Genomic DNA, 27,016 nt, shown 5'->3' with positions numbered 1-27,016 from the left:
GAATCAGAAAAAAAAGTCAGTGCTCATCAGCTGGGCAATGGCTAAACAAGCCATGGTACGTGAACACAATGTACTATTACTGTGCTAGAAGAAGTGATAAAGGGAATGAATACAGAGACATATAGGGAGACCTATGAGCTGATGTAAAGTGAAGTAATCAGAACCAGGAAAATAATATGCACAAAATTAGAGATGGAAAGAAGAATAATTGAAATTCCAAAAACTGAACTTGGCTCAAAAGAAGAGAGAGATGAGAAGGCACCTCTACCATGGCTTCACAGAGGTGGGGAAAAGATGGATGTGAAATTCTTATAGGGTCATTGTTAGTTAGGCTTGGTGACTTTTTTCTATAAGGGACAGTTCTCTGCAATGGAGAAGAGTATACTGGGAAATGTAAGTGATATAAAAATATCAATAAAAATATTTTTAAAAAGTTTTCTTGCCAGTTTTTTCAGCATTTTTTCTTTTATGGCAGAAGTAGCTGTCTGAAGACTATGTACGTATGTATATGCATATACATACATATATAATAAACAACTCTGATGAGCTGAAATTTTCATCAGCATGGAAACTTTCCTTCATGGTGGTTGTTCAGTCGATTCAGTTGTGTCTCACTCTCTGAGACCCCATTTGGGGTTTTCTTGGAAAAGATGCTGGAGTGGTTTGCCATTTCCCTCTCCAGTTCATTTTAAAGATGAGGAAACTGTGGTAAATAGGGTTAAGTGACTTGCCCAAGGTCATACAGCCAGTAAATGTCTGAGGCCAGATTTGAACTCCGGAAGATGAGTCTTCCTGACTCCAAGCCTGGCACTCTATCCACTCTGCCACCTAACTGCACTTTCCTTCATGGACACACTTACAACTTAGTATGTCTCCTTTAGAGATCACAGAGTCATAGATTTAGAAACAGGAGGTGCCTTAAAGGTCATTCAGTCCAAACCCCTAATTTTACATATGAGGAAACCAAAGCCCAGAGAGGTTGTGATTTGCTCAGGAGTTGCTTACAGTTGGTAAGTAGAAGAGCAGGAATTTGAACTTAGGTTTGCTGACTCAGAGGCCAAAAGTCTTCCCATAGCATCACAATGTCTGGTCTTTATGTGTTTCTGTGGCTAAAAACAAACAAACAAAAATAAAACAAAACATCCCCCTCCAGCCTGACTTTTTAGGGATGAGCTTCTCAGCACTTACCTAAGCTAAACCTCACATAACAGACAGCAGTTTTATCCTAGGAACATATGGAAAGCCTCTCTAGCTGTTCAAGCCCACCAGAACTTGTACCCTACTGGCATATACTTTAAGCACTCAGGATTACCTTCACACCACTGTGAGGCATCAGAGCAGAGATTCAGTGGAAGATAATTAAAAAAAAACCCCACAATAGGGGGCAGCTAGGTAGTGCAGTGGATAAAGAATCGGCCCTGGATTCAGGAGGACCTGAGTTCAAATCTGGCCTCAGACACTTGATGCTTACTAGGTGTGTGACCCTGGGCAAGTCACTTAACCCTCACTGCCCTGGGGGGAAAAAAACAAACCAAAAAATCAACCAAACAAAAACAAAAACTGAACCAAACACAATAGTAGCACTTGTTTATATAGTGTGTTGTAGTTGCAAAGAGCTTTACACACATCACCTAATTTTATGCTTCTTTGTAATGGATCTGTAGGATAGGTAATTAAAATATTACAGATCAGGAAGCAGTCTCTGTTCATAAGACCATAAAATTATAGACTTACAGCTAAGAGGGACCTCAGATAACGTCTAGTCCAACTTCTTCATTTTGAAAATGAGGAAACTAAAGCCCAGCAAAGTTAAGGGAATTCAATTCAAGAAATGACTTGCTCAAGAACACAGAGCTAGTGGTATGACGGAGCCAGAAAGAGAAATCCCATGCTCCAAGTACAAATTTCATTCTCTCTCCACTACACCATGGCAGCTGAAGATGTGCTCCTAAAATATAAGTTAACTCTTAAACTGACTTGGTACTTTTAAAATAAAAGCTTTGTTGTACCATACACAATCAAGTGTAGGTTATTTCTTATATGATGTATCTATTCTCCTTCAGAAACAGGTAGAGAATATATTTTCCTTAGAAAAGGACTTAATGTTTTTTAAATTGCGTTAAAGATGGGAAGGCCCAGTTACTAAGAATAAGAGATGCTCCCTAACCCTACATTCCCTAGCAAATAAATAGATCATTTCTCCAACAAGTCTACCACCTAACAAAACATAAATCAGGCATCTGTACATGTCATATTTTTACTTACTTATGGAAGTTCAAAACTTAGTGATCTTTGACACTCAGAACATTCCAAAATGCTCAGATGGTGCTTCTTTCTCTTTTAGCTGTTTTAGTTTGTTTTTAGTGCCAAGTTTTAGGAGCAAGAATGCTAAACTCTCCATAAACAGTGGAGCATCAATTGCTCTTGATGCCTTGGAAGTAAACTCAGCATTGTTGTTTTTAAACAACTTGTGGGAAAGAACAAGATCAAAAATAAGTCTGGCTTCCTTCTTGGAGGAGTTAAAATAATGATAATTGACAGAGAAGAGAAAGAGCTACTCAGTTTTTATCTTGCTTCTTTTGTTTTCTCTGCCAAGGAGAATTTGCATTGGAAACAATAGGAAAAAAAAACAGCTAACAGGGAGTTAATTCCCAAGATAAGGAAGGAAATAGTAAGAGGACACCTAGCTGCCCTAGATAAATTCAAGTCACCCAGCCAAGTCAACTTGTTGGGAAGTCTTCACTGGAGTGACCTAGGAATCTTTGCTTTTCCTCATGTTGTCTAACACTGGGACCAATGCTGTTTTCTGTTTTTGACATCTTCGCAAAGTAAGAACAATTTATTTGATAACTAAGATAATAATGTAAAGGAAAACATGCAAAAGGCTTCTGGACTTTGCTCAAAGAAAAAATGATGGCCAAAGACTGTTGATGAAACATACCTCTCACCACTTGACACAGAGGTGATGGACTAGAGATGCAGAATAAGATGCTTTCTCAGACACGGCCAATGTGTTGATAAGTTTTGCTGAATTAGATAGACCCTTTTTTAAAAAATAGAGTGCTACTAATTAGGGATATTAGTTGTGAAAAAAAAGAACATCAACAGAATTATTTTAAAAGCACAAAAGTAAAGTGCAGAAGAGGACACAGTAATATTTTACTACCCTTTTTACTTTACCATTTACGTTGTGTACTAAATTTACACCTTTTTTTTTGCCATCAGCAAAATGAGGATGCCACTATTGCTGTGTTCCTCATTTTGCTATTGTGAACTTAAAATGAAAGAACAGAAATTAGCTAAAAGCAACTAAAAACAACATGTAAACATAAGGTAGGATTAGTAAAGCACAGAAGATTAGATCCCTAATTAGAAGCCCTCCTTTATTTAAAAAAAGGCATAATTCAGCAAAACAAATCAACTCATTGGCCTTGTCTGAAAATAACATTTTTGACAGAGGATTAGACACCCTCAGAGCCCTTCCAGCTCTGTAGTATTTTTCCTCTGAGAGAGCACAGAATTTTGTACTTTTTGAATCACAAAAGTATCACAAAGTCCATAGATAGTTGCCTTAGTCAGGAACACCTGGGTTCAAATCCTATCCCTGATACATGCTGGCTTTGTAACCCTGGGCAAGTCATTCAATCTTTTCAGAGATCCAGGCAACTCAACACTAAATTACAAAGTAAATGCAAATCTACATTGGCTAAGGTGGTTTCCTCATTGGAGTTTCCCTTATCACAATGGTTTGCACACAGAAGACACTTCATGATTCTCCGAGCATTCACTTTCATAATAGTTCTTCAAAGTTGATAACAGCCTTGTATTGCCTCTTTTACTGAAGAAAGGAAGAGAGGCTCAGGCAGAATGACTTGTTACATGATAGTAGGAAATCAGCAATGTAGTTTTGGATTAGCTACTCAGTGTCCCACCTGGAAATCTAAGATTCCTTCCTTTATTGAGATTTTGCCACAGAGAAAAGGCCTTCACTACAAAAAACAAACAAAAAAACTGATGATATACTAGGGCATAAAACCCTCACAAACATATGCAGAAAGGTAGTAATATTAAATGTATCCTTTTCAGATCATGGTGCAATAAAAATTATATTCAATGAAGGAGCATGGAAAGATAGATTAAAAAATTATTGGCAACTAAATAATCTGATTCTAAAAATGAGTGGGTCAAAGATCAAATCACAGAAACAATCAATTTCACTAAAGAGAATGACAACAATGAGACTACATACCCAAATTTATGGGATGCACAGAGAAGGCCTTGGTTTGGGAAGTGAGTAGTTTCTAGAGGTCATAGGGACTTTCATACGCACATCATTCACTAACCTGCATGCCTTCTTGGCCTGAAACTCCTACTCCAATGTCAGCAACTTGTATCATACTAACATCATTGGCTCCATCACCTTCCCAGGGTCAGTTGGATGTGGGAGACGGCATTAAAAAGAAGGAAAAAATAATATGTTTGGATGTGGAAAGACATGAATTTGGAAATTTTTACTGAGTACAATAAACAAATCTCTTCCCTGCTTATCCCACTTTTCCCAAATCCTAAGGAAGGAAAATCAGCCTAATGGAGAAGTTGACAGATCTTGTCACGGAAGTTGAATGAGACAGAATGCATAATGATGCACACACTCACCAATGGCCAAGGTCATCACTTTGAGGTGATTTCGTACTAATTTTACCACTTCACTTTTCTGTAAGGGTGTTGCTCGGCAGCAGACAACAGCTTGGCACAATCCAGTGAGCTCTAGAAATTGACTCTGAAGACTGTCCTGTAGTGCAAACTCTAACGTTTTTCCAGTGATAATGAGTCCAGCTCGTAGCTGAGGAACATGTGTGCCAAGAGACTGAACATTTGGAGGCTTCTGAACACCTTTCTTAAGTTCTTGTAAAGCCTTATTCATCAGCATCTCACAAGCTTCCTGAGAGAGAGAGAGGGAGAGAGATTAAGCACGAAGGGGCTTCTTGGGTACATGTGTTCCCATGGTGTTAAATTGTCTTTTACTTTCAGCAATTGTTTTCTCTATCAAGTTAACTTAGTGTGGGAAATAATTTATAAAATTTCAGCAATCAACAGGGCTTTTGAAGACAGTTATGCATGTGTATGTGTATGTATTGGAGTATGTTTGCATGTGCACTTACAGTGGGGAAAAGTGAATTATATAGAGAAAAATTCCTTGGACAGGGAGAAAACAAAACCAACACTCAAAAGAAAAAAAATGGATTATAACATTGTATTTTCACTATACTTGGATATGTCCATTATCCAGTGATATTGTCTAGCTGGAATAGTTCAGATTTATACAGGATGTTAAAGTTTGCAAAGTGCTTCACGCTCACTATCACATTTGATCCAGAACATAGCTGTGCATGACAATAATCAAAAAGACCTCTAACCCAGACAAATGCCAATGGCCACGCATGAAAGTTTTAGCACTTCACCCATGGGAGATGCTCTCAGGCTCTCAAGACTATTTTAGATAAACTGTTAGAATATCAACTCCAAAAAGAAAGAGAGAGAGAGAGGGAGAGGGAGAGGGAGAGAGAGAAAATCAACTCCTTGGGAGTAGGGATTGTTTCATTTGTTATATTTCTAGCACGAGTGACTAGCCCGGTGCCTGGGATGTAGGAGATGCTTAATAGATATTTGTTGATTGACCGAATGATACTTTAATTCTAAGGAGGTTGGTTAGATAGCTTCTAAACCTGCAAGATTAGAAGCAGGAATCTAGGAGAGGAAAGGTAGGATACTAGAAGCAGGCACAGTGACAGAAGCAGAAACAACTGATAGCTTCTCATGCAATGCAGAGACAAAATCATATAAAATGTACAAGTGGTCAAGAAACAAGGAGGAGGGGCAGCTAGGTGGCGCAGTAGATAGAGCATTGGCCCTGGATTCAGGAGTATCTGAGTTCAAATCCGGCCTCAGACACTTAACACTTACTAGCTGTGTGACCCTGGGCAAGTCACTTAACACCAATTGCCTCATCCAGAAAGAAAGGAAGGAAGGAAGGAAGGAAGGAAGGAAGGAAGGAAGGAAGGAAGGAAGGAAGGAAGAAAGAAAGAAAGAAAGAAAGAAAGAAAGAAAGAAAGAAAGAAAGAAAGAAAGAAAGAAAGAAAGAAAGAAAGAAAGAAAGAAAGAAAGAAAGAAAGAAAGAAAGAAAGAAAGAAAGAAAGAAAGAAAGAAAGAAAGGAGAAAGAAAAAAGAAGTTAATGGACTTTCTCAGAATCATAGAGACAATATGTGTCACAGGCAGGATTTGAACTCAGGTCCCCCTGCTTTAGAACCCAGGTCTCTGTCTACTATACAATGTCAATAAGTATTAAGCTCCTACTATGAACCAGACACTACACTAAGTGCTAAGGATACAAAAGAAAAGCAACCCCCATCCCTTCATGAAAACAACCTAGTCCCTACTGTCCAGGAGCTTAAAGTCTGACGAAGGAGACAACATACAGACAACTATGTACAGACAAGATATACACAGGTAAGACATGAGCATTAAGGGGGATCCTAATATGCCAACAACAATCATCACAAACAATATAAGGCAGTAAATAATTAATGCTAAATTATTTGATACGGGGGGGGGGAAAAGCAGTTTTGAGAAGGGAAAAGGCTGTGATATCTGGGAAAGTTTCATGAAACAGGTGGAACCTGAGCTGAGCTCTGAATGCCATTGGCAAATGAAAAGCAAGGAAAGGGCATTCCAGACAAGGGAATGCCATGTTCAGATGGCTGCTTTGCATAGTACAGGGGACGGTCGATGACAGCACAAAGCCTGGGAACAAAACAAAGAAGCACCTGAAATTACCTTTCATCTGTCCAAGGAACTGGCTGTAATTTTCAAGACATTCTTTGGTAGTGGCAATAACTGGGATGTCATTTTAATTAGCGTATCATCATCATCATAAGAGAAAAGAAATCGAACATTGGCTTTGCCGCTTGATCACAATTCTTTTATTTGATGATGAAATTTACAAAGTGCCTTTTAGGTTTGCAAAGTGCTTTATAGACGTTACTTCATTTGATCCTCCCAACATGGTGGGTGTTATTATCCCATTTTACAGATTAAAAAACTGAGACTCAAGAGAGGTTAAGTGAGTCACCCAGCAACACATAGCTAGTAAGGGTCTGAGAAGGGATTTGAAGCCAGCCTTTCCTGACTTCACGTCATGATGAGGCTATATAAGTCACTCCCACCTCAGTCGGACCTTTGAGTGTCTATGATGTTCAAGATGCCATGTTAGACACTGTGCAAACTCTGCTTTGATGGTAGGGAGGGGAGGGGTAGGCTACAAAAAACACCAGAGAACCCAAGTTCAAATCCCAGTTCTGCCTTTTACTATCTGAGTGCTACTGGTTCCTTTCTGTAGGCCTTGGTTCCCTGAATCTGTAAAGGTCCCTTCCAGATCCAGTTCTCTGCTCTGATGATAGAACTGTGGTTCTAGGCTGGGACCCTCCTTCCCCGATGCAGACTTGACCCCAACATGCTTTCTTCATCCTGTGTCATTTGGGTGTGTGTCTTTCTAGAAACACTTCATAGAGATGCATCTAACATGTTGGAGGACTTCCTTGAATTCTCTCCTTATCCCGGGGCCCCTTCTAGCTCTAAATCTATGATCCCATGACATGTTAGCATCTCTTCACTTGGTAATGCCCTTCGGAGTCTCACTTCCTGCAGACAAATCATTGGTAGTGATGGAGTCTACTGATGCCTGCTATGCCACGCGGTTTTCCATTACTCTTTGGATGACGGTCATTTTAATCATTAGGATGCTGAATTGAATGCCATGATTTGAAGCCCTATAGGAAAATCTTTCATGGGAAAATGTCATCATGGTACAGTAGAAAGAGGATTGGCTCTGGAGTTGGAGGACCTACTTCTCACATTTACTACCTGAGTGACCATGATGGAAGAAGGTGCTTCATGGTCTGACTCTCAATTTCCTCATCTGTAAGGAGTTGTACCAGATAGCTTGTAAGGTCTCTCCCATCTCTAGGTCTAGGATCCCAAGGCAAGAAAGAAACAGGATTCTGTGGCAGCAGGTAATGTAGAATCACTGAAAACAATCGGTTTAACAAAAGAGATAAGCCTACATCTCCTCTTCCCATTCAGTTCCAGGCCCAGCCTCATTGCCATCTGTGGGGGACTAGCTGAGATGTCTAGATGTCATTTGGTCTAATTGAATAGCCTGCCTGGCCAGCTGTATGTCATGGGCTTGACAATATAGATTTTTCATTGTTGTGGATGGTCAGGCAGTCAGTAAGTATTTATTAAGTGCCCACTTGGTGTCAGGCACTGTACTTAGTGCTAGGGATAAAATAAAAGAGGAAAAAGTCCCAATCTAATGATCAAGCCAACTTCTTTTGCATTCCTGTGGCAGTGAGGCAGCTCTGTAGCATGATGGGGCTTGATATAATTAATTCAATGTCTTTAGCCAGTGGGAACATTTGGGGACAACTCCCAATACCCATAGGGAACACTTCTATTGTTTGGACTCTGGCAGAACATTGTCTTCCATGTCACTGGTAAAAGAACAATTTAGGTGAACAGCTCTCTCCTTGTCTGATCCCTAACTTCTAGTTGTATGTAAGGCCCTGTTCATCATGGACAAAACCTTCCTTTTGTCCACATCCCCAATGTCTAGAAGTAGGTGCCCAATAAGTATTAGCTGCATAATGAATCAATGTCACTACTCAACATGTCAATGAATTCTGTCTATGATAGAATCTTCTCTGATTTTAGTGTATACCTCGAGGTACTTTATCATATGGAGAGCCTTCAAGGCATTATTTTGTTCTATTGACTCAAGATATTATTTTTAAAATAATAAACAGACAGCTAGATCCATGAACTTGGTATAATGGGTAAGCTACTGGGCTTACAGCAAAAAAGAGCCAAGTTCAAATTCTGCCTCAGGAACTAGCTCTGTTACTTTTTTTTTTTTTTTAGTGAGGCAATTGGGGTTAAGTGACTTGCCCAGGGTCACACAGCTAGTAAGTATTAAGTGTCTGAGGTCGGATTCAAACTCAGGTCCTCCTGACTCCAGGGCTGGTGCTCTATCCACTGCGCCACCTAGCTGCCCTTCTGTTATTCTTAACAATTTAACTCCTTATGTTCTCAGTATCCTCACCTGCAAAATGAGGATAATAACTATCTCACAGGGTTTCTGTGGGGATCAAGTGAGATAATACTGGGCATTCTACATGTCTTCATTCAAATGTAAGCTTCAATAGCTTAAAACCCAATTTTAAGCTTCGGTAGCTCAAAACTGCACTAATGCTTTTGGGAGATCCTGTATACATGGAGTCCTTGGCAAACCTTAAAGTGCTATTTAAATGCTATCCACCATCATCACCATCATCGTGATCATCAAAACTGTACTAGATCATACATAAGAGCCAAATAATTTGTAATAAGTCATGGGATTTCTGAGGGGAAAATAATCACTGCAACCCCCTCTAGTCAGGGAAGGATCTCTCAGAGGCTAGGATTTGAGTTAGGTAAAGAGGAAGGATAGGTAAGCATTGCGAGAGAGGGCAGAAAATTAACAAAGACCCCCTTGGCAGGAAGGCACAACAAAAGAGGCCAGAGCAGTGAGCAGACCAGCCCTCTGGAGGGAAAGCATTTCTGTTGGGGATTAAAGGAGAGGGAATCTCGAAAGGATAGATCAAATCCAAGCTCCCCTTGAATACTGAAATTCCTATTAAATACCCCAGTTTGAGAGTAGGGATGAAAGAATCTGTATACAGTACAATGTTTTATAACCTTACAATTGACCAGTAGTAATGGCGTAGAAATACCACCAGAGGGCATAGGTATTTAATAAACATTTATTAAGCATGAGGATATTTCTAAACACTGGAAAAATAAAGACAAAAATCAGTCTGTATTTTCTATGAGCCTATAAGGATGATGGAAGGAGTTGGGGAAAGCTTCAAGGGAGACGTGACACTGAAGTTGAGTCTTGAAGATGGTTGAGGATTCTGAGAGGTGGAGATAAGGAGGGTTACATGAGAAGGTAGGGAGAGGGGCAAGAGGGGATGGGGTAATGTAGGCAAATGCTCCAAGGCAGGCAAATGCATTGAGTATTTGAGTATACCTACAATCCCTACCTTTAAAAATTATTTAAGGAACGTTATTTACCAAATTATTCACTGGCTGTAACAAGAAACCATCTTTTGTACCCAATGTACAACAAAAACTCGAATGAGGAAAGTCTCAGGTGTGGAGGTAACCTAAACTCTTGGGCACTGAAAGCTATGCTTACAGACTGAAGGCTCTATTGGGCTCTGCCAAGTTGGAAAGGCACCGACCATGGGCCTGACGATAGAATAGGTAATGTCGTCCAGATTCTAGCCTCACTAAATATGGGACGGTTCAAGAGGAGGATGTTAGCCAGAAGATGATGATTTGAAGGGGTAGTGGGGAAAGATGGCCTCGAGCCTCCTTATCTGGCTGACTTCTGCTGGAGTAGACCCATACAATATAAGAGCATCACTGATACCATCTGACATCATTCAGACGGATGGATTTTGTTGGGAATAAAATAATAATAGTAATAATAATAATAATAAATAGCATTTAACTTTATGGTTTATAAAGCACTTTAAGAACATTATCTCATTTGAACTCTTTGAGGTAGGTCAAGAATTCTTTTCTTTTTTTAAGAATAAGGAAACAGGAAGAGAGAAGTTGTCTCCCCAAATCCTCCCCTCATCTTAATTTTCCTGTTATTATAGAGGGTATAGTATAACACTATCCCCCCAGTCACCCAGGATAACCTCAATGTAATTCTTGACTCTTCACTCTGTTACCTCCAATATCCAGTTCGGTGCCAAGACTTATCTTTTCTAATTTTGCAACTTCTCTCGTATTTGATCCTTTCTCTCCTGACACTGCTACGACCCTGGTAGGGTCTTAATCTCCTCATACCTGGACTACTGCAATATCCTTCTGGTCAGTGTGGTTGATCTCCCTGCACTTTAGTCCATTCTTCACTTAGTGGCCAAAGCTATCTTCTTAAAACATGAGACTGACTATGATACCCCACCATTCAACAGTCTCCAGTAGCTCCCTATTACCTTCAAGATAATACAGTAAAATATAATAGAAGCCCTTTATAACCTGGTCCCTTCCTATTCTTTCCAGACTCATATTCCACCCCTCTCCATGCACTCTGAAACACTGGTCTCCTTGCTGTTCATCCCATACAACACCGTTCCCCTAGAATGTTCACTGGCAGCCATGAATGCCTGGAATCCTCTCCCTCCTTCTCCTCTCTACCTTGTGACATCCCTCAAGTCTCAGCCAAATTTCTACCTTCTGAAATAATCATTTCATAGCTCTCTGTAACCTTATGGTCTTCTCTCTGAGATTATTTCCAATTTAACCTTCATCTTGTTTATAGATGTATCTTCTTTGTACACAACTGCTCTCATGGCATCTCCTCCATTAGACTGTTGGCTCCTTGATAACAGGGACAAAGGATTGGGATTTTTTTTTTGCCTTGGTTTGTATCCCCAGGACTTAGTATAGTGTCTGGTACATAGTAGGCACTTAATTAATGCTTGTTGATTTGACCAGTAAAAAGTTGAGGCAGGGTTTTGTAAAGGTCACAGGAGCCCAAGTAGGGGATGACACTTTTCTCTTTTGGGGGATGCTATTGCAAAGGCTATGCCAACAGATATCCTACAAGACCACCTCTGCTGACCAAGTCTATGTGATCGCAGGTTCCTCCATGCCAGGCCCATTGGGCTTGTGGCTATATTGCATGTCTTTCCTTTGGCCAATGGACTCTGGTCCTTACTAGGGCCATGCAGAGAGCACAGAAGATGTGGTCTTCTGAGAAAGAAGGTGTGACTGACTTGGGTGGTTCTCCACAGGGGCTGGAGAAAGGGACAAGGGAATCTTATTCTTCTATTGACTTATGTTCCCAGGATTTTTATACTTCCTTCTCTGCCCTCAAGTTGCTAATTCAAGGCTAGTGGCCCAAGGTCTAGGGCAGAAGAGGGCAGCTCCCAGGAGTTATGAAGTATAAGGCAATGTGGTGTAAGAGAGTGAACATAGGACTTGGGAGGTCAGGACTACTTAGGTTCAAATCAAACCCTACCAGGTATTTAATGTTAGACTGGGCAAGTCACTTAACCCTTCTGAAGATCATTTTCCTCACTTGCAAATTGTTCGGGCAGAGGATGCCACAGGGTTGTATTGAATGACCTGTAAGGTCCCTTCCAAATGTATGTGCTATAATGATATTTCTCCTCTAACCACATATAACACTTTTTGTTGTCCCTCTCTAACATACCTATCAAATAGTAGGTGCTTAATAAATGCTTAGTTTGGGCAGCTAGGTGGTGCAGTGGATAGAGCACCGGCCAGGAGTCAGGAGGACCTGAGTTCAAATCTGACCTCAGACACTTAACCCTTACTGGCTGTGTGACCCTGGGCAAGTCACTTAACCCCAATTGCCTCACCAAAAAACAAACAAACAAAAATAAATGCTTAGTTATTAATTATAACTATGTCAAGTATCACATGATCCTGTTAGACTGTAAGCTTCTTGAGGACAAGAACCATTAATTACCCAAACTTTACATTTCCCCCATTTACCAATATAGTGTTTGGCACAATAGTAGGCACTTAGTAGATAGTTTCTTTTAGAGACGTGATGCACGTTACCCTACCAAACATAAGACTGCAACGTATTGGTCTACATTAGTAACTATATAAACAGACATTTACTGGTTACTCAGTTTCTTTTGTTTTTAGCTACCAAGGACTCCATTTCCCACCCCAGAGCTAAAACTAGCTGATAATTGTTCTACTCACTTTATTTTGGGTGTTGAAGATAAACATTTTGTCATCTTGTTCCAGTAGTCTGCAGGCATAAGCTATGTTAACAGCCGTTTCCTGCTTGTCTCCTGTCAGCATCCAGATCTTAATTCCTGCTTTTTGCAAGGCCTCTATTGACTCTGGAACACCCTCCTGCAGACGATCTTCAATGCCAGTAGCACCTACAACAGGACAATATAAAACAGGGGCGCTCAGGAAACCAAAACCAATGGAAGCCCAGAGGGTAAACTTGGGTTATTATTCATCCAGACTATTCATTCTTGAGAACAGCTCTAAATCTGAGGCTCCGAGATGAAAAATAATTACATACAAAGAGTTAAACTGTGGGTAGGGATGGGGAAAGGAGGGAGAAGCCAGTTAGTCAAGCTGAAGGGTTTTTTCCCCCTTTGGTTTTTCTTCTTTTTAATTTTCTTTTTATTTTTTATTTATGGAATAAAACAAGCCCATAATATAACGTAATAAAAAAATGATTGCACATGAAACTACGAATCTATCATATAAACTTGTTTTTCCTTTTAAATGTATATTAAAGTTATCACATAAATTTTTCTTCCCTTCCTCCACTCTACAGATGGCTACCATTAGAAACAAATATGAATATATGTAAAATTATTCTATATATACTTCTATTTATCAGTTCTTTCTCTGGATGCAGATAGCACCTTCCTTTCTACGTTCTTTGTAGTTAATTTGGGTATTTATAATAGTCAAAATGACTTGGTCACTCACTGTTGTTCTGAAAACAATATTGATCTTACTGTAAACAATGTTCTCTTGGTTCTTCACATTTCATTCCTCATTATTTCATGCAAGTCTATCCATGTTCTTCTAAGATCACTGAGTTCATAATTTCTTATAACACAGTAGTATTCCATCTCAATCGCAGACCACAACTTGTTCCACCATTCCCCAATTGATGAACATCCCTGCAATTTCCAATTCTTTGCCACCACAAAGAGAGCTGCTATAAATATTTTAGAACATACAGGTTCTTTTTATCTTTCACTAATGATCTTTGGAAATAGACCTATAGTGACACTCTTCAGTCAAAGGGTATAGACAGTTTAATAACCCTTTGGACATAATTCCAGATTGTTCTCCAAAATTTTTGGATCAGTTCACAATTCCACCAACAATGAATTAGTATCCCAATTTTTCCACATCAGCTCCAACATTTGTTACTTTCGGCTTAAATCATTTTATCCATCCTATCTCAAGGTTGTTTCAGTTTGCATTTGTATGATCAATAATCATTTAGAGCATTTTATATGACTAAACTGTTTTGATTTCTTCACCCAAAAATTGCCTGTTTGTATCCCTTGACCATTTTTCTTTTTTCTTTTTTTTTTGTTTTATTTGGGGTTTTTTTTTTGGGGGGGGTGAGGCAATTGGGGTTAAGTGACTTTCCCAGGGTCACACAGCTAGTAAGTGTTAAGTGTCTGAGGCTAGATTTTAACTCAGGTCCTCCTGAATCCAGGGTCGGTGCTCTATCCACTGTGCCACCTAGCTACCCCCTTTGACCATTTTTCAATTGAAGAATGCTTGTATTCTTATAGATTTTACAAAGTTCTTTATATATTTGAGATATGATCCCTTTATCTGAAGAGCTGTCTATAATTTTCCAACCAATTTTCTGTTTTCCTTCTGATTTTGGCTACATGTGGGGTTTTTTTGTACAAAACCTCTTTAATTTAGTATAATTGAAATGAACCATTTTACACCTCCCTGTGCTCTCTATCTCTTGTTTATTCATAAACTGCTTATTCATAAGTCTGATAAGAAAGATGTTTCATGTTCTTCAAATTTTCTTGTAAAAACTCTATATCTAGGTCGTGTATCCATTTTGGCCTTATCTTGGCAAATGGTGTAAGATATTGGTCTATGGATAAACCCAAAAATTCCAGCTTCTGGGATAGGAACTCAGTATTTGACAAAAACTGCTGAGAAAACGGGAAGATAGTATGGCAGAAACTAGGCATAGACCAACATCTTACACCTTATACTAAAATAAGGTCAAAATGGACACATGATTTAGACATAAAAGGTGATACCATAGGTAAATTAGGAGAGGAAGGAATAGTTTACCTCTCAGATTTATGGAAAGGAGAACAGTTTATGACCAAACAAGAGATAGAGAATATTATGAAATGTAAAATGGATGATTTTGATTACATTAAATTAAAAAGGTTTTGTAAAAACAGAAGGAATGCATCCAAAATTAGAGGGGAGGAAGAAAGCTGAGAAACAATTTTTATAGCCAGTATTTCTAATAAATGATTCATTTCTAAAATATATCAGGAACTAAATCAAATGTATAAGAATCCAAGTCATTCCTCAATTGAGAAATGGTCAAAGGATATGAACAGGCATTTTTCTGATGAAGAAATCAAATCTATTGCCATAAGAAAAAATGCTCTAATTCACTATTGATTAGAGAAATGTGAATTAAAACACCTCTGAGGTACCACCTCAACCTATCATATTGGCTAATATGACAAAAAAGGAAATAATAAATGTTGGAGAAGTTGTAGAAAATTGGAACACTAATGCATTGTTGGTGGAGCTGTGAACTGATCCAACCATTCTTTTTTTTTTTAAACATATAAGGTATTTTATTTTGTCCATTACATGTAATGATAGTTCTCAACTTTTGTTTATACAAGCTTTACAATTTCAGATTTTTCTCCCTCCCTCCCCTCCCTCCCCCCTCCCCTAGACAGCAGGTAATCTGATATAGGTTATATCTATATACATATACATATATATAGATATAGATATAGATTTATACACACACACACACACACACATATATATATATATACACATAATAACATTAATCCTATTTCTGCATTAGTCCTGTTATAAGAGAAAAAATCAGAGCAATGATGAAAAACCTCAAAATAGAAAAAAATAACAGCACCAAAAACAAAAGAAATAGTATGGTTCATTCAGCATCTATACTCCACAGTTCTTTTTTTTTCCTTCTTGGATTTGGAGATCCTCTTCTATCATGAGTTCCCTGGAACTCCTCTGTACCATTGCATTGGTGAGAAGAATATAGTCCATCACAGTAGATCAACACTCAATGTTGATGATACTGTGTACAATGTTCTTCTGGTTCTGCTCATCTCACTCATCATCAGCTCACACAAGACCTTCCAGGTTTCTCTGAACTCCTCCTGCTCATCGTTTCTTATAGCACAATAGTATTCCACTGTATTCATATACCACAATTTGTCCAGCCATTCCCCAATTGATGGGCACCTCCTCAACTTCCAATTCCTTGCTACCACGTAAAGAGCAGCTATAAATATTTTTGTACATGTGGGTTCCTTTCCCCTTTCCATGATTTCTTTGGGAAAAAGACCTAAAAGTGGTATTGCTGGGTCAAAGGGTATGCACAGCATTCAGAGCAATTTGGAATTATGCCCAAAGGGCTATAAAATTTGACCCAGCATTACCACCATTAGGTCTTTTTCCCAAAGAGATCATAAAAAAGGGGAAAAGACCCACATGTACAAAAATATTTATAGCTGCTCTTTTTTGTGGTGGTAAAGAATTGGAAATTGAGGGGGTATCCATCAATTGGGGAATGGCTGAACAAATTGTGCTATATGAATGTAATGGAATACTATTGTGCTATAAGAAACAATGAGCAGGTGGATTCCAGAGAAACCTGGAAGGACATGCGTGAACTGATGATGAGTGAGATGAGCAGAACCAGGAGAACAGTGTACACAGTATCATCAATATTATGTGTTGATCAACTGTGATAGACTTGATTCTTCTCAGCAATACAATCGTACAAGATAGTTCCAAAGGACTCATGATGGAAAATGCTCTCCAAATCTAGAAAAAAAAACCTGTGGAATATGGATGCAGATTGAACCATACTATTTCTTTTGGTTTTGGTGCTGTTTTTCTTTTTTGAAGTTCTTCCTTTTTGCTTTGACTCTTCTTTCACAGCAAGACTAATGAAGAATTTTATTTAATGTGATTGTACATCTATAACCTATATCAGATTGCTTGCTGTCTTGGGAAGCAGGGAGGGAGAAAAATTTGAAACTAGAAATCTTATAAAAACAAATGCTGAAAACTACCTCTACATGTAACTAGAAAATAATAAAATACTTTTGTGATTAAAAATATATTGGTCTATGACCAATATATAAATATATATGCCCAATATATAAACATGCTTACCCCCAACAAGTCATAAATTAATCCCAGACTAAGATCACTCACAGGGAAGGCAGGCTGACAAAGATTTCGTGAGTCAGTCAGTTTGAGTAGTCTCCTAGAGAACAAGGCTGACGTACAAATACGAAAACTATATTTAAAATAATGCAGGGAAGGTGAGCAGGGCAAGCTCCTAAAGAAGGCAGATTTGTGTGATAATCTGGGTAGATATAGAGCATTCTCCCAGGTCAGAAGTGGGAACTCAGAAACAGAACGAGAATGAAGGCAGTTGGAGGGGGAAGAGGAATCTCTTGGTGAATCAAAATTTAACTCAGAATCAAAATTTCCAAGCTTTTAGACAAATGGTGTCAATTAACAATTTTAGTTAAAAGGGGCACCATAGGGTGGGATATGGTGAAAAAGAAAGCAACTGCCACATCAGAATACTCTATTGTCTTTGCATTGAACTTAATTTTGAAAAGATGGCAATTTTAAGGCTCATGAGTTTGAGTCCATTACAAACCAATCCTCTCTCACTGAAAACAGAATAGGGTGGATTGAAAGTGTGGTGGAGCCACCTTGGCAGTGGGAGGCAGAATCATTTCTGGATTGTAGAGGATAAACATGTTCCATTTGTTTACTTACGATCTTTGTTAGATTATAAAAGAAGGGGAAATTGGTTAATTTCTCAAGTGATAGAACACTTCTATTCAGGGCAAAATCACCAACAATTTTTGAAGGTCGAGATTATTTTGATTCTATCTTATTTGACAATCCTGGCATCTCACAAGGTACCACTTGTAGATCACTTGCTTAATGTCTGTTGAATTGAAATGATAATTATTTTCTACCTACCCAACAATGTTAATTGGTTCTCAAGTCTCATGGCAGATTCGAGCAGTAATTGTTCCCTGTTGTCAATGCTAGTTTCTGCTAAAAAATGATTCTTGAGCCACTCCGCATACTCTGTGTCGCTCATGACCTATGTGGAAAGAAGGAAGAAAAAGTACTTTTATAGAAGCTCTGTATAGATCCAAATATAGATTGGGTCTACCATCTGTCCACAGGCAGGGTACTTTCATTTTCTCCTCGAGTCAGAAATGACCTTATGCAGCTCCCCAACTACACAGGCTTTAGGCCTATCAAGTTCCCTCACCAACGCAGTTGAAAATCCCTTGTGCTAATTCTCACTCCTTCAAGTCAGGTAAGAATGAACTTATCTGTAAATTTAGAATATGTTCATTAAAGAAAGTCAGAGAAGACCAACTTAAGAAAAATGCATTTTGGGCAGCTAGGTAGCCAAAAGTAGTAACACTCATGGAAGACATTTTGTCCAGGAAGAACCACAAAATTAGAGTTGGAAGGAAGCACAGAAGTTATTTAGTGCAACTTCCTACTCAATTCAGAAATTCCTTCTACACTATCCTGGTTTCTGATACAATAATTAGAAAGTCCGAGGCTCTCAGAAGCAACCCATTCCATTTTTGTACAGCTCTAGTTGTTAGGAAGTCCTTCCTGATACTGAACCAAGGTCTACCTCCCTGTTAATTCCATCCATAGGCCCTGGCACTACCCTCTATAGGTACACAGAATGAACCTCATAAATCTTTGCTAGTACCAGACCTTCAAATATCTGGAGACAGCTGCAATATCCTCTTAAATGTTTTACTATATGTTCTCCAGGTAAAAAAAAAAAATCACTAGTTTCTTTAACTACTCTTCATGACAAATTTCAGTGCTTTCTTCAAATGGTTCTGACTAGCCTACTCTGAATGTGTGTCATCAATGTCCCTTTGGAAAGGGGTGCCCAACACTCAGTGAAACATTCGAGATAGCATCTGACCACTGAAGACTACAATGAGACTTCTGTGTTCTTAATTCTTGATACTGGGCTTTATCAATGAATCCTATGACTGTACTCTTGACAACAAAGGCTTCCTCTGTTGACTTATGGTGACATAGAGCCAATCCTGAAGGATTTGCGAAGGTTATGCCCACGGAGGATGAGTACTGACAGGTCCTACCAAGCTAGAGAGGATCTGGTATAGACCATATACCTTGTCTTTGAGCTGGCCTAGCCTGCTTTGGAGAGAGGATTACACATAAGTGTAAATCTGCAATCCCTTCTCCATCTCTGTGTAAATCCTAATCTCTCTATCCGTATGTATGTATGTATGCATGCATGCATATATACATATAGATGTGTATATGTATGTCTGTGTGTCTATATATGTTTGTGTGTGTATATATATATATCTTGCCCAGGACCTCATAGTTCATATATATCTGATCTGGGATTTGAACCGTATCCACTCAACCATCTTGTTCCTCATTATCAAAAGATTGGCTAGAGGATTCTGATTTTTTTTGATCCCAGCAAAGAATGAATATTGCCTATTAAGTTTCAGTAAAAAAAAAAAGCTATTTAAAATCCATTCAACTTAGCCCATGATAGCTTCTTCTATTCCCTGTTATGAGTGTTTCCTTGGCTTTATTAGGCTCTTATTTGAGACATTCCTGTGAATTGAATTTAGTGCTAATTTCCCAATACCACTTTGCTGTATTGTAATTAATCAGTTTATTCCCCTGATCTCGGGCATGATAGATTTTCCAAATCCAGTTTCCTCACCAGCTTCCCTTAGACAGAACAACAGAACATAGGGGACAGAGGGAGGTGGCAGCTGGGGAAAAGAATCTTTTGTACACAATTAAATTGTGTTCATACCACAAGCGAAAACTTTAGATAACAGGGACTAAGATCAATGGGACCTTTTTCTTATAGATGAATTAGAGTTTTCAAATGCCCAAGAGCGTCACGCTGCCGCTCTGGAAATGAGACAATTCTGTTAACAAACCTCACCTTTTTTGCAATACATAAAGTGCGAAGCCCTTTTCTGGCATAGTCATCCAAATGTCGCTGGGTTTTCTCCCTGATTACCTTTTGTTGTTTTTCTAAAGTCTCATTATCTACAATGATTAAGAAAACATAAAAGTAGCATTATAATGAGCTTTTCCAATTGCAAACACATCTCCAAACAATTACAATCTAAGCTTCAAAGAATGATGTTGCTAGGCGTGTTAAGTAATTTTAATTTTAGAACTATCAAAGTACACCTAATAAAAGAGCTTCTGACCACAAAGACTTAGTCTGTCTCTTATTGCATGCTTCACAACCAGAGGTTAGCACTAGGAGTTGAACATACCTACGCACCAATTCTGCTTGGCTCCTACGTGGCTGATTTCAAAGTCAAGCTTGCTATAGAATGATCATGTGGAGAGTTCAGTGTTACAGACATGTGGTGAGCTTGTCTTATGATCACCTAGTCCAAAGCACTCGTCTAAGATGATAAGATTGAGGCATCAGTTAGGCATGTACCTACCCGCAGATGCTAATGACAGCAGCTCCATGATGACAGAGTCGGCCCCCTTTGTATATACCACCACCTTGTGGGACAGAGGGTGCCTGACCACAACAGACATCCTTTTTCTCACAGAGTCAAAAGGAAGAATGTGTAAAAGTTGAAATGTTAAAGGTCCCAAAGCAGCCAGGTCAACCATAACTTGGTCAGGTGTCCGGGACTGTAAAGTGCACTGATAAGCCCGTGCTGCATACACTAAGGCGGCTTCATCTGGGCTTTCTGCTTCATAGTGCAAATCCAAGGCAAGCGTCTGCCCTGCAGAAGAGTCCAAAGTGCTACTGGCGCTGCCTGCCGTGGCTTCAGATTGCTCTTGGTCTTTGAGGCAAGTTGTTGTGCTGGGGCCTTGGGCCCTATCACTTAACTGGGAAGCATCTTCCTCAGTGGGTGGGGCCAGCTTTGATCGATTAAAGAGGGACAGTCTGCTTACAAAGGCATTCGGACCCCCAGATGATGGTTCTTTTCCACTGCAAAGGGATGGAAAACTTGACCTTCGAACAGATAACCTCTGGAAGAGGTTTTTAATTTCCTCTAAGGATGTGATGGGCATTCTACCCAGTGAAGAGAGTCTCAACTAAGGGAAACAAAAGATAACATACCGTAAATCAAAATCTTCAAGAGTTTACCACATTTTTTTTTTTTTGCACATGGGTTTGCAAAAGAACCAAAGTGCCTAAAAACTAGTAAATACAACAAATGTTGATTTGCTTATTCCACACTAACAGATGCAGTGATTAATGATGGATAAGGTGGAAAAGAAAGAAGTTCTATAAAAAGAATAGTTCCAATGGTATGTTTCCTGATGTTCTTTCATGAAAGGTATCTCATTTGCCTACAGCCTGCTTTCTTTTAAATATAATCTAGTTTCCATCAGAGTTTAGATTTGTGTGTCTGTGCTAAACCTGTTAAGCAACTTAATTGCACCTTAAAGTCAACTCAAATTTTATAGGGTCTTAGATTTAGAGATGGAAAATACCTGAGAAGACATTGATTCCAACCTCTACACTTTGCAAGTTTAAAGACTTCAGGGAATTACAGTAGTTATAACAACCTTCTATTTTTTTTAAAAGCAACACTAATGATGAGCATATGAAATAACAACTTTCATTGCAAGAATTTTGGTGAACTCAGTGGAACTGAAACCCATGCTAGGCAATTTTTAAATTATCAGCAGCTCTATCAGGAAGTAAAAATGGGAACTAAATTGACTTAGGTTATTGTTTACATGCAGTTTTCATTTATCTTGTTCAATCCTTTCCACAAATATCCTACATAATAAAAAGTAGACTTGAGGCTCATATTATATAACTACACATTTTCCACCATTATTACATAACCATAGTTCTTGAGGGAAAAGGAACAAAGGTATAATAATCTCTTACTCCCAGATGATTCCTTAGATAGGAGACAACAAAGCTAGCTTCATGAAGGAAGGGACTATCCCATAATTATCTTTCTATTTTGTATAGTTCCTAGACTAGCGACTTTCATAAAAGAGGCACTAAGTAATAACTGAATAAACCTCCTAAAATAATCTATGTAAGATAATTGGTAAAAGTTATTTACAAATCATAGAGAAGTTTCTCCACCTTTTTTCCAACTACACAAGAGGAGTCAGGGAGACCTGAATCTGAATCCTACTTCAGACACTTACTAGATGTCACCCTATGCAAATCGTAATTTTAGCCTTCCTCAGTTTCCTCACCTGTGAAATGGAGATAATAATAGTACCTCCTTCACAGGATTTTGTGAAGATCAAATAAGATAACATATGTAAAGGTCTCTGTAAACCTTAAAAAACTATTTATAAAGGCTAGTTATTATTCCTAATTATATGAAGAACAGTTCCCTGAAAAGCACATGACATTATTTTGCATATTCAACTACACAATTAATCTTCACATAGCAATGGGGTGGTGGGAACCCTCAAAGAACATAATTTTCAGCAAATGTTTGAAAATTTGAAATAAATCATGTTTATGGCAAAGATGACCATTTCTGAAATTGACAAAAAAGAAATGATCTGAGGAAAAATTAAATTTTAATTGGATTTGTGCTTTGTATGCAGAATTTTAAGTGCAGAGATGTGCTAACAGGAAGACACAACCAAGGATAATTTAACATAGTAGTGAGGTCCCAGTTTCCACAACCATTTTTTTTTAAAAAATTGAAAATGGACTATGGTGTTTGGTGGAACAAGTGGGCTGGATGGACATTCCACAAATGTCTCGCCCTCTTAGACCATGTTTTACTTGCAGGTCCCCAATAAATTTATCATACAGATATGTATAAGGACTGGAGTTCTGATTTCACTGGTACAGTCAACTTCTCGGTGAAATATTTGGGGAATATTGCTAGATCTTAGGACATTGCAGATTTAATTTCAGAATGGCGCAAATGAAGCTTAGAGAGAACTAGTACACATATAAAAAATAAAGTATCCTAAAAGGTAAGTTCACCTTTTGTGACTTGTAGTAAATATTATTTTTAAGGAAGGAGAGTTTGGATAATTTCATTTTAGTCTAGTCAATAATTCATCACAAAGTCAATAAAAAGCAAGATAAGCCTTTCTCATCCTTTATTTATGTAACATCACTAGAGCAAATACATCTAAGCCTAGCATCTTCCTTAGGAGTTTGGGATTGGGGTGAATGAAAACGACTTACCTTTTGTCGTGGTTGGTTGGGAGATGAAACTACTACTGTATTACAAATTGCTAAGGCAAGAAAGAAGTCAATTATGTACAAAATCTCTGTAGACAGATCCTGGTCAGTTTCATCTGATAAAGTGAATAACTGAGGTGTAATTTGGCTAAATTTGGCCAAAAGTCCGGTATCGGGTACAACATCAGTTTCCTGTTGGTAAAATAATCACCAAAGGTATTAATCACAAAGTCCTTAGGCTTCTATGGTTTTAATTTCACACAGGATATAGTTTTCGCAACTAGATATCATCAATAAGGGAAGAAGTACTATACAACCTATTTTTTTTTTCCGGAAAATTCTATGTGGGTCAGTGAGAATGGCAGAATAACAGATTTGAAGAACAAAACAAAATTAAAATTCATTAAAAAGTTAAGTTGCACAAAAAAGATCATAACAATGATGGTACCCATCATCTTTACATTTGCTTTTCTCCCCTCTCCATTGGAAAGACCTCCACTTATTTTGGTGCAGAAGTAACATGTGGATGACACAGAAATGTCTCTAAGTTTTCACTGCAGTGCTACTTTTGCTAATAGCCATTCTATAAAGAGCTCACTATCTCAGAATAAGAACTGGAAAGTCCATGTGGCACTGGGTTTAAGGTGTTAAATAATATTCATAATGGAAACATGCCAACGAAAGACCCAATTTATGTAAACATGAGAATTCACGAAGGACCCCTAATATTAATGGCTCACCAATCAACTTGAGACTTACAAAGCACTTTCATCTTAAAACTCTTATGGATGGTTATGATTATCTTTATTTACAAGTAAAGAAACTGAGGCTCACGGAGGTTACTTTCCCACAACATCTGGAACATAGCGCTTAAATATAAATGTCCTCTCTCCCTCCTTTCTTTCCTTCCTTTTTTTGTTTTTCCTTGTTTTCTTTATGTGTATGTGGGGGGGGGGCAATGAGGGTTAAGTGACTTGCCCAGGGTCACACAGCTAGTAAGTGTCAAGCATCTGAGGCCAAATTTGAACTCAGGTCCTTCTGAATTCAGGGCCAATGCTTTATCCACTGCACCACCTAGTTTCCCCCTTTCTCTGTCTTTCGTTTTCTCTCTCTCTGTCTCCCTCCCTTTGTCATAGATAATAAATGACAGGGTGTGGATTTTAACTGAGGTCTTGTGCCTCATAAGTGCAGTGCTCCTTCTTCTATAACACACTGATTCTCCACTAGCCTATAACAGTGCAGAGCCCACAGGAAATATCTAGCATGAAGAGACTCCACAAATCCCTAGCTTAACCATATACTTCTACCCTTTTTTAATGCAACATAATACCAGAAAAAAGGTAGGATTATAGAACTAAAAGCAGCATCAGAGACCATCTCTTTACCTATTAGAAATAGCTTTAATTTACTCATTATTATTACATCTGAATTACTGATATAAGATACTGTAATTTAAAAAGCTAAATTATTTCTCAAAGGAATGTATTTCACAGATTAAGTCATGTTTCTTCTGTCCTTACCCTGGAAATGGTATCTCCCAGAAAGGATACCAGTGTTAACTGAAGAACATAGTACTAAGGATTGCCAATCTAACAGTATCTGTTCGAATGCTTTGCAAGTCTATCAATTATGTCAGGAGACTGAATATCTTCCCTGAATTATATTAATAATCTAGCAAAAAATATATGATTAAGTTTGTTGAATTTGAGTCTTTCATGGTGTACACTACTAAGTCTACTTATAGATACAGATAAATATGAATATATTTTAGGGTTACTGCCCTATGTTACCCCTTAAGCTTCAATGTGGATTAAGAGTAACCCTGATTGGATAGGATGGGATATAGTAGGTTATTTATAAAATATACACTCAAAACCAACTTTGAGATGTCATATTGCTTATATTAGAGCAAAAAAAAAAAAGACACAAGCTACATATAGCTACTTAGGATATGTACCAAGCTCTACTGACTATAGTCAAAATATGAACTCTTTGGTGTGATTTCATTTGGCTATTTTATCTATTTTAAGTCAATCAATAAACCAATCAATCAACAAATATTTATTAAGCGCTTACTTTGTGCTAAGTACTATGCAAGGTGCTGGGGGTACAAGGAAAAGAATAAAACAATCCCTATCCTCGATGACCTTCCAATTTAATGAAAAGGAATCTATATATTCTAAATTTGCTTCCTCTGTTTCATGCTACCTTTTGGTCTTGGACTTGGTTTTCTCAAGGACTTTGGTTACTCAAGGCCAAATTAGATGCTAGACTGAGCCCTCGTATCATTTTCTAAGTTTTGCCCTCCAACAGTGGACTAAAGATTTTTCACCTATTCTTCAAGTTCCACTGGACTCCAAGCAAGCTTTGAAATATGATGCAATGGTAAAAATGAAATATATAGGACTGAGGGGAGAGAGGAAGTCAAGTCATCTCTTACTAAAACTGCTTCCATCAGCTGAAAGTGTGGCGCTAGGCTGGAACAAACCAAGAGCCAAGGTATGGCATAAACCTTTCTAGACCACATCGCTGTTCCTTACTTCTGAGTAAACAGGGAGTCCAAATGTGACCAAGGCAGTGTGCATGCAAAGTGTGAAGTGGGTGAAGTACCAGAATGACTGAAGAAAAGAGTATTCCTAAATCCCTCTGACTAAGCTGGGAAGAGAAGCACTAAGGCAGATGAATCTAGAGAGATGCTGTTTTCTTCTACTACTTATCAGAAAACCAGTGAGGAATAAAGCATTACCCGAAGGCCAGATGCCTTCGGTTTAACTTGATGTTGCAGAATTTAAGAGTCAGAGAAAGGAAGTAAATAAATCAGGCTTAGCTGACCACTTCTATCGCTATAATCCATACATTTGCTAGCAGCCTAATGAGAGGAAACAGTTTAGTCCCCCAGAGGTCATTTCATGAGTGAATGAGACCACTGGGTAATCTAGTCCCACCACATGTCTCCTGCCAAAACAAGGATTAAAGCATTACCGTGCAGAAAAAAAGATACCTGGAGTCTGATATAGATATGTCATCTGGCTACACAAACTTCAGTTAACCACTTAGAGTATAACATGGCTTGAGCTCAGTGATTCAACAGACATATATTAAACATTTATTATTGATCAGATGTTGTGCTAAGCAACGAGGATACAAAGAAAAGAAGGCAAATATAGTCCTTGCTCACAGGGAGCTCATATTCTTATTGGGGAAAAATACTACCTACTTAGTAGGTACCTAGTAATAAACTAGGTATATATAAGATATTTAAAGAAAAGATGGAAATTAATCTGAAAGGAAAAGCACTGGCAGCTGGGAGGAGAGAAAGTGGGAAATGGCCTCTTGAAGAAGGTGAAACTGGAGATGAATTTTTAAGGAAGCCAGAGAAAGCAAGAGGGAGGGAGAGTATTCTAGGCAAGGGGGCGAAGTCACTGAGAAGGAAGATGGAAGGTCAAGTCTCCTCTTCAAGGAACAGCAGAAGGCCAGTTTGCTGGATTGTAGTGTGCACAAAAGGAAGTAATGTGTAAAAAGACTGGAAATTAGGAAGTTGCCAGGCAATCAGGAGCTTTAAATGCCAGAAAGACAACGAGAGAGTCAGAGAAAGAGAAACAGAGAAAGATGGAGAGGAGAGACATAAACATAGACCTATGTTTTGGAAACATCATCTAAGCTGCTGACTGGAGGATGTGGTGCAATGGAAGATAAGATAGCTGGGGTAGGAGAATCAATTGGAAGGCCACAGCAGTAGTCTGGGGGAGATGGTCTAAAGTAGGGTAGTATCAGTGTTGAGTGTGAGATGGGGAAACATACTAGAGCTGCTGTTAAAGTAGAAAGAGTAAGACTGAACAACAGATTGAATATAGGGGATGAGTGAAAGGGAGAAACAA

General features: G+C 38.5%; 1 protein-coding gene across 1 annotated transcript in view; it reads right to left on the bottom strand.

The window, feature by feature from the left end:
* The window catches only part of ATP10D (ATPase phospholipid transporting 10D (putative)), a 120,245-nt gene that overhangs the window by 17,758 nt on the left and 75,471 nt on the right, over nucleotides 1–27,016 (bottom strand). The window contains 7 exon segments of the mRNA XM_043973262.1: nucleotides 4,344–4,420; nucleotides 4,657–4,942; nucleotides 12,857–13,041; nucleotides 17,915–18,041; nucleotides 19,920–20,026; nucleotides 20,440–21,049; nucleotides 23,142–23,330. Of these exon segments, the coding sequence (XP_043829197.1) occupies nucleotides 4,344–4,420; nucleotides 4,657–4,942; nucleotides 12,857–13,041; nucleotides 17,915–18,041; nucleotides 19,920–20,026; nucleotides 20,440–21,049; nucleotides 23,142–23,330 (1,581 nt within the window).

This window comes from Dromiciops gliroides, chromosome 6 (assembly GCF_019393635.1).
Source record: "Dromiciops gliroides isolate mDroGli1 chromosome 6, mDroGli1.pri, whole genome shotgun sequence".
Lineage (NCBI taxonomy): Eukaryota > Metazoa > Chordata > Mammalia > Microbiotheria > Microbiotheriidae > Dromiciops > Dromiciops gliroides.
The sequence above is the reverse complement of the archived record's forward strand: the minus strand, read 5'-3'. Positions and strand labels throughout refer to the sequence as shown.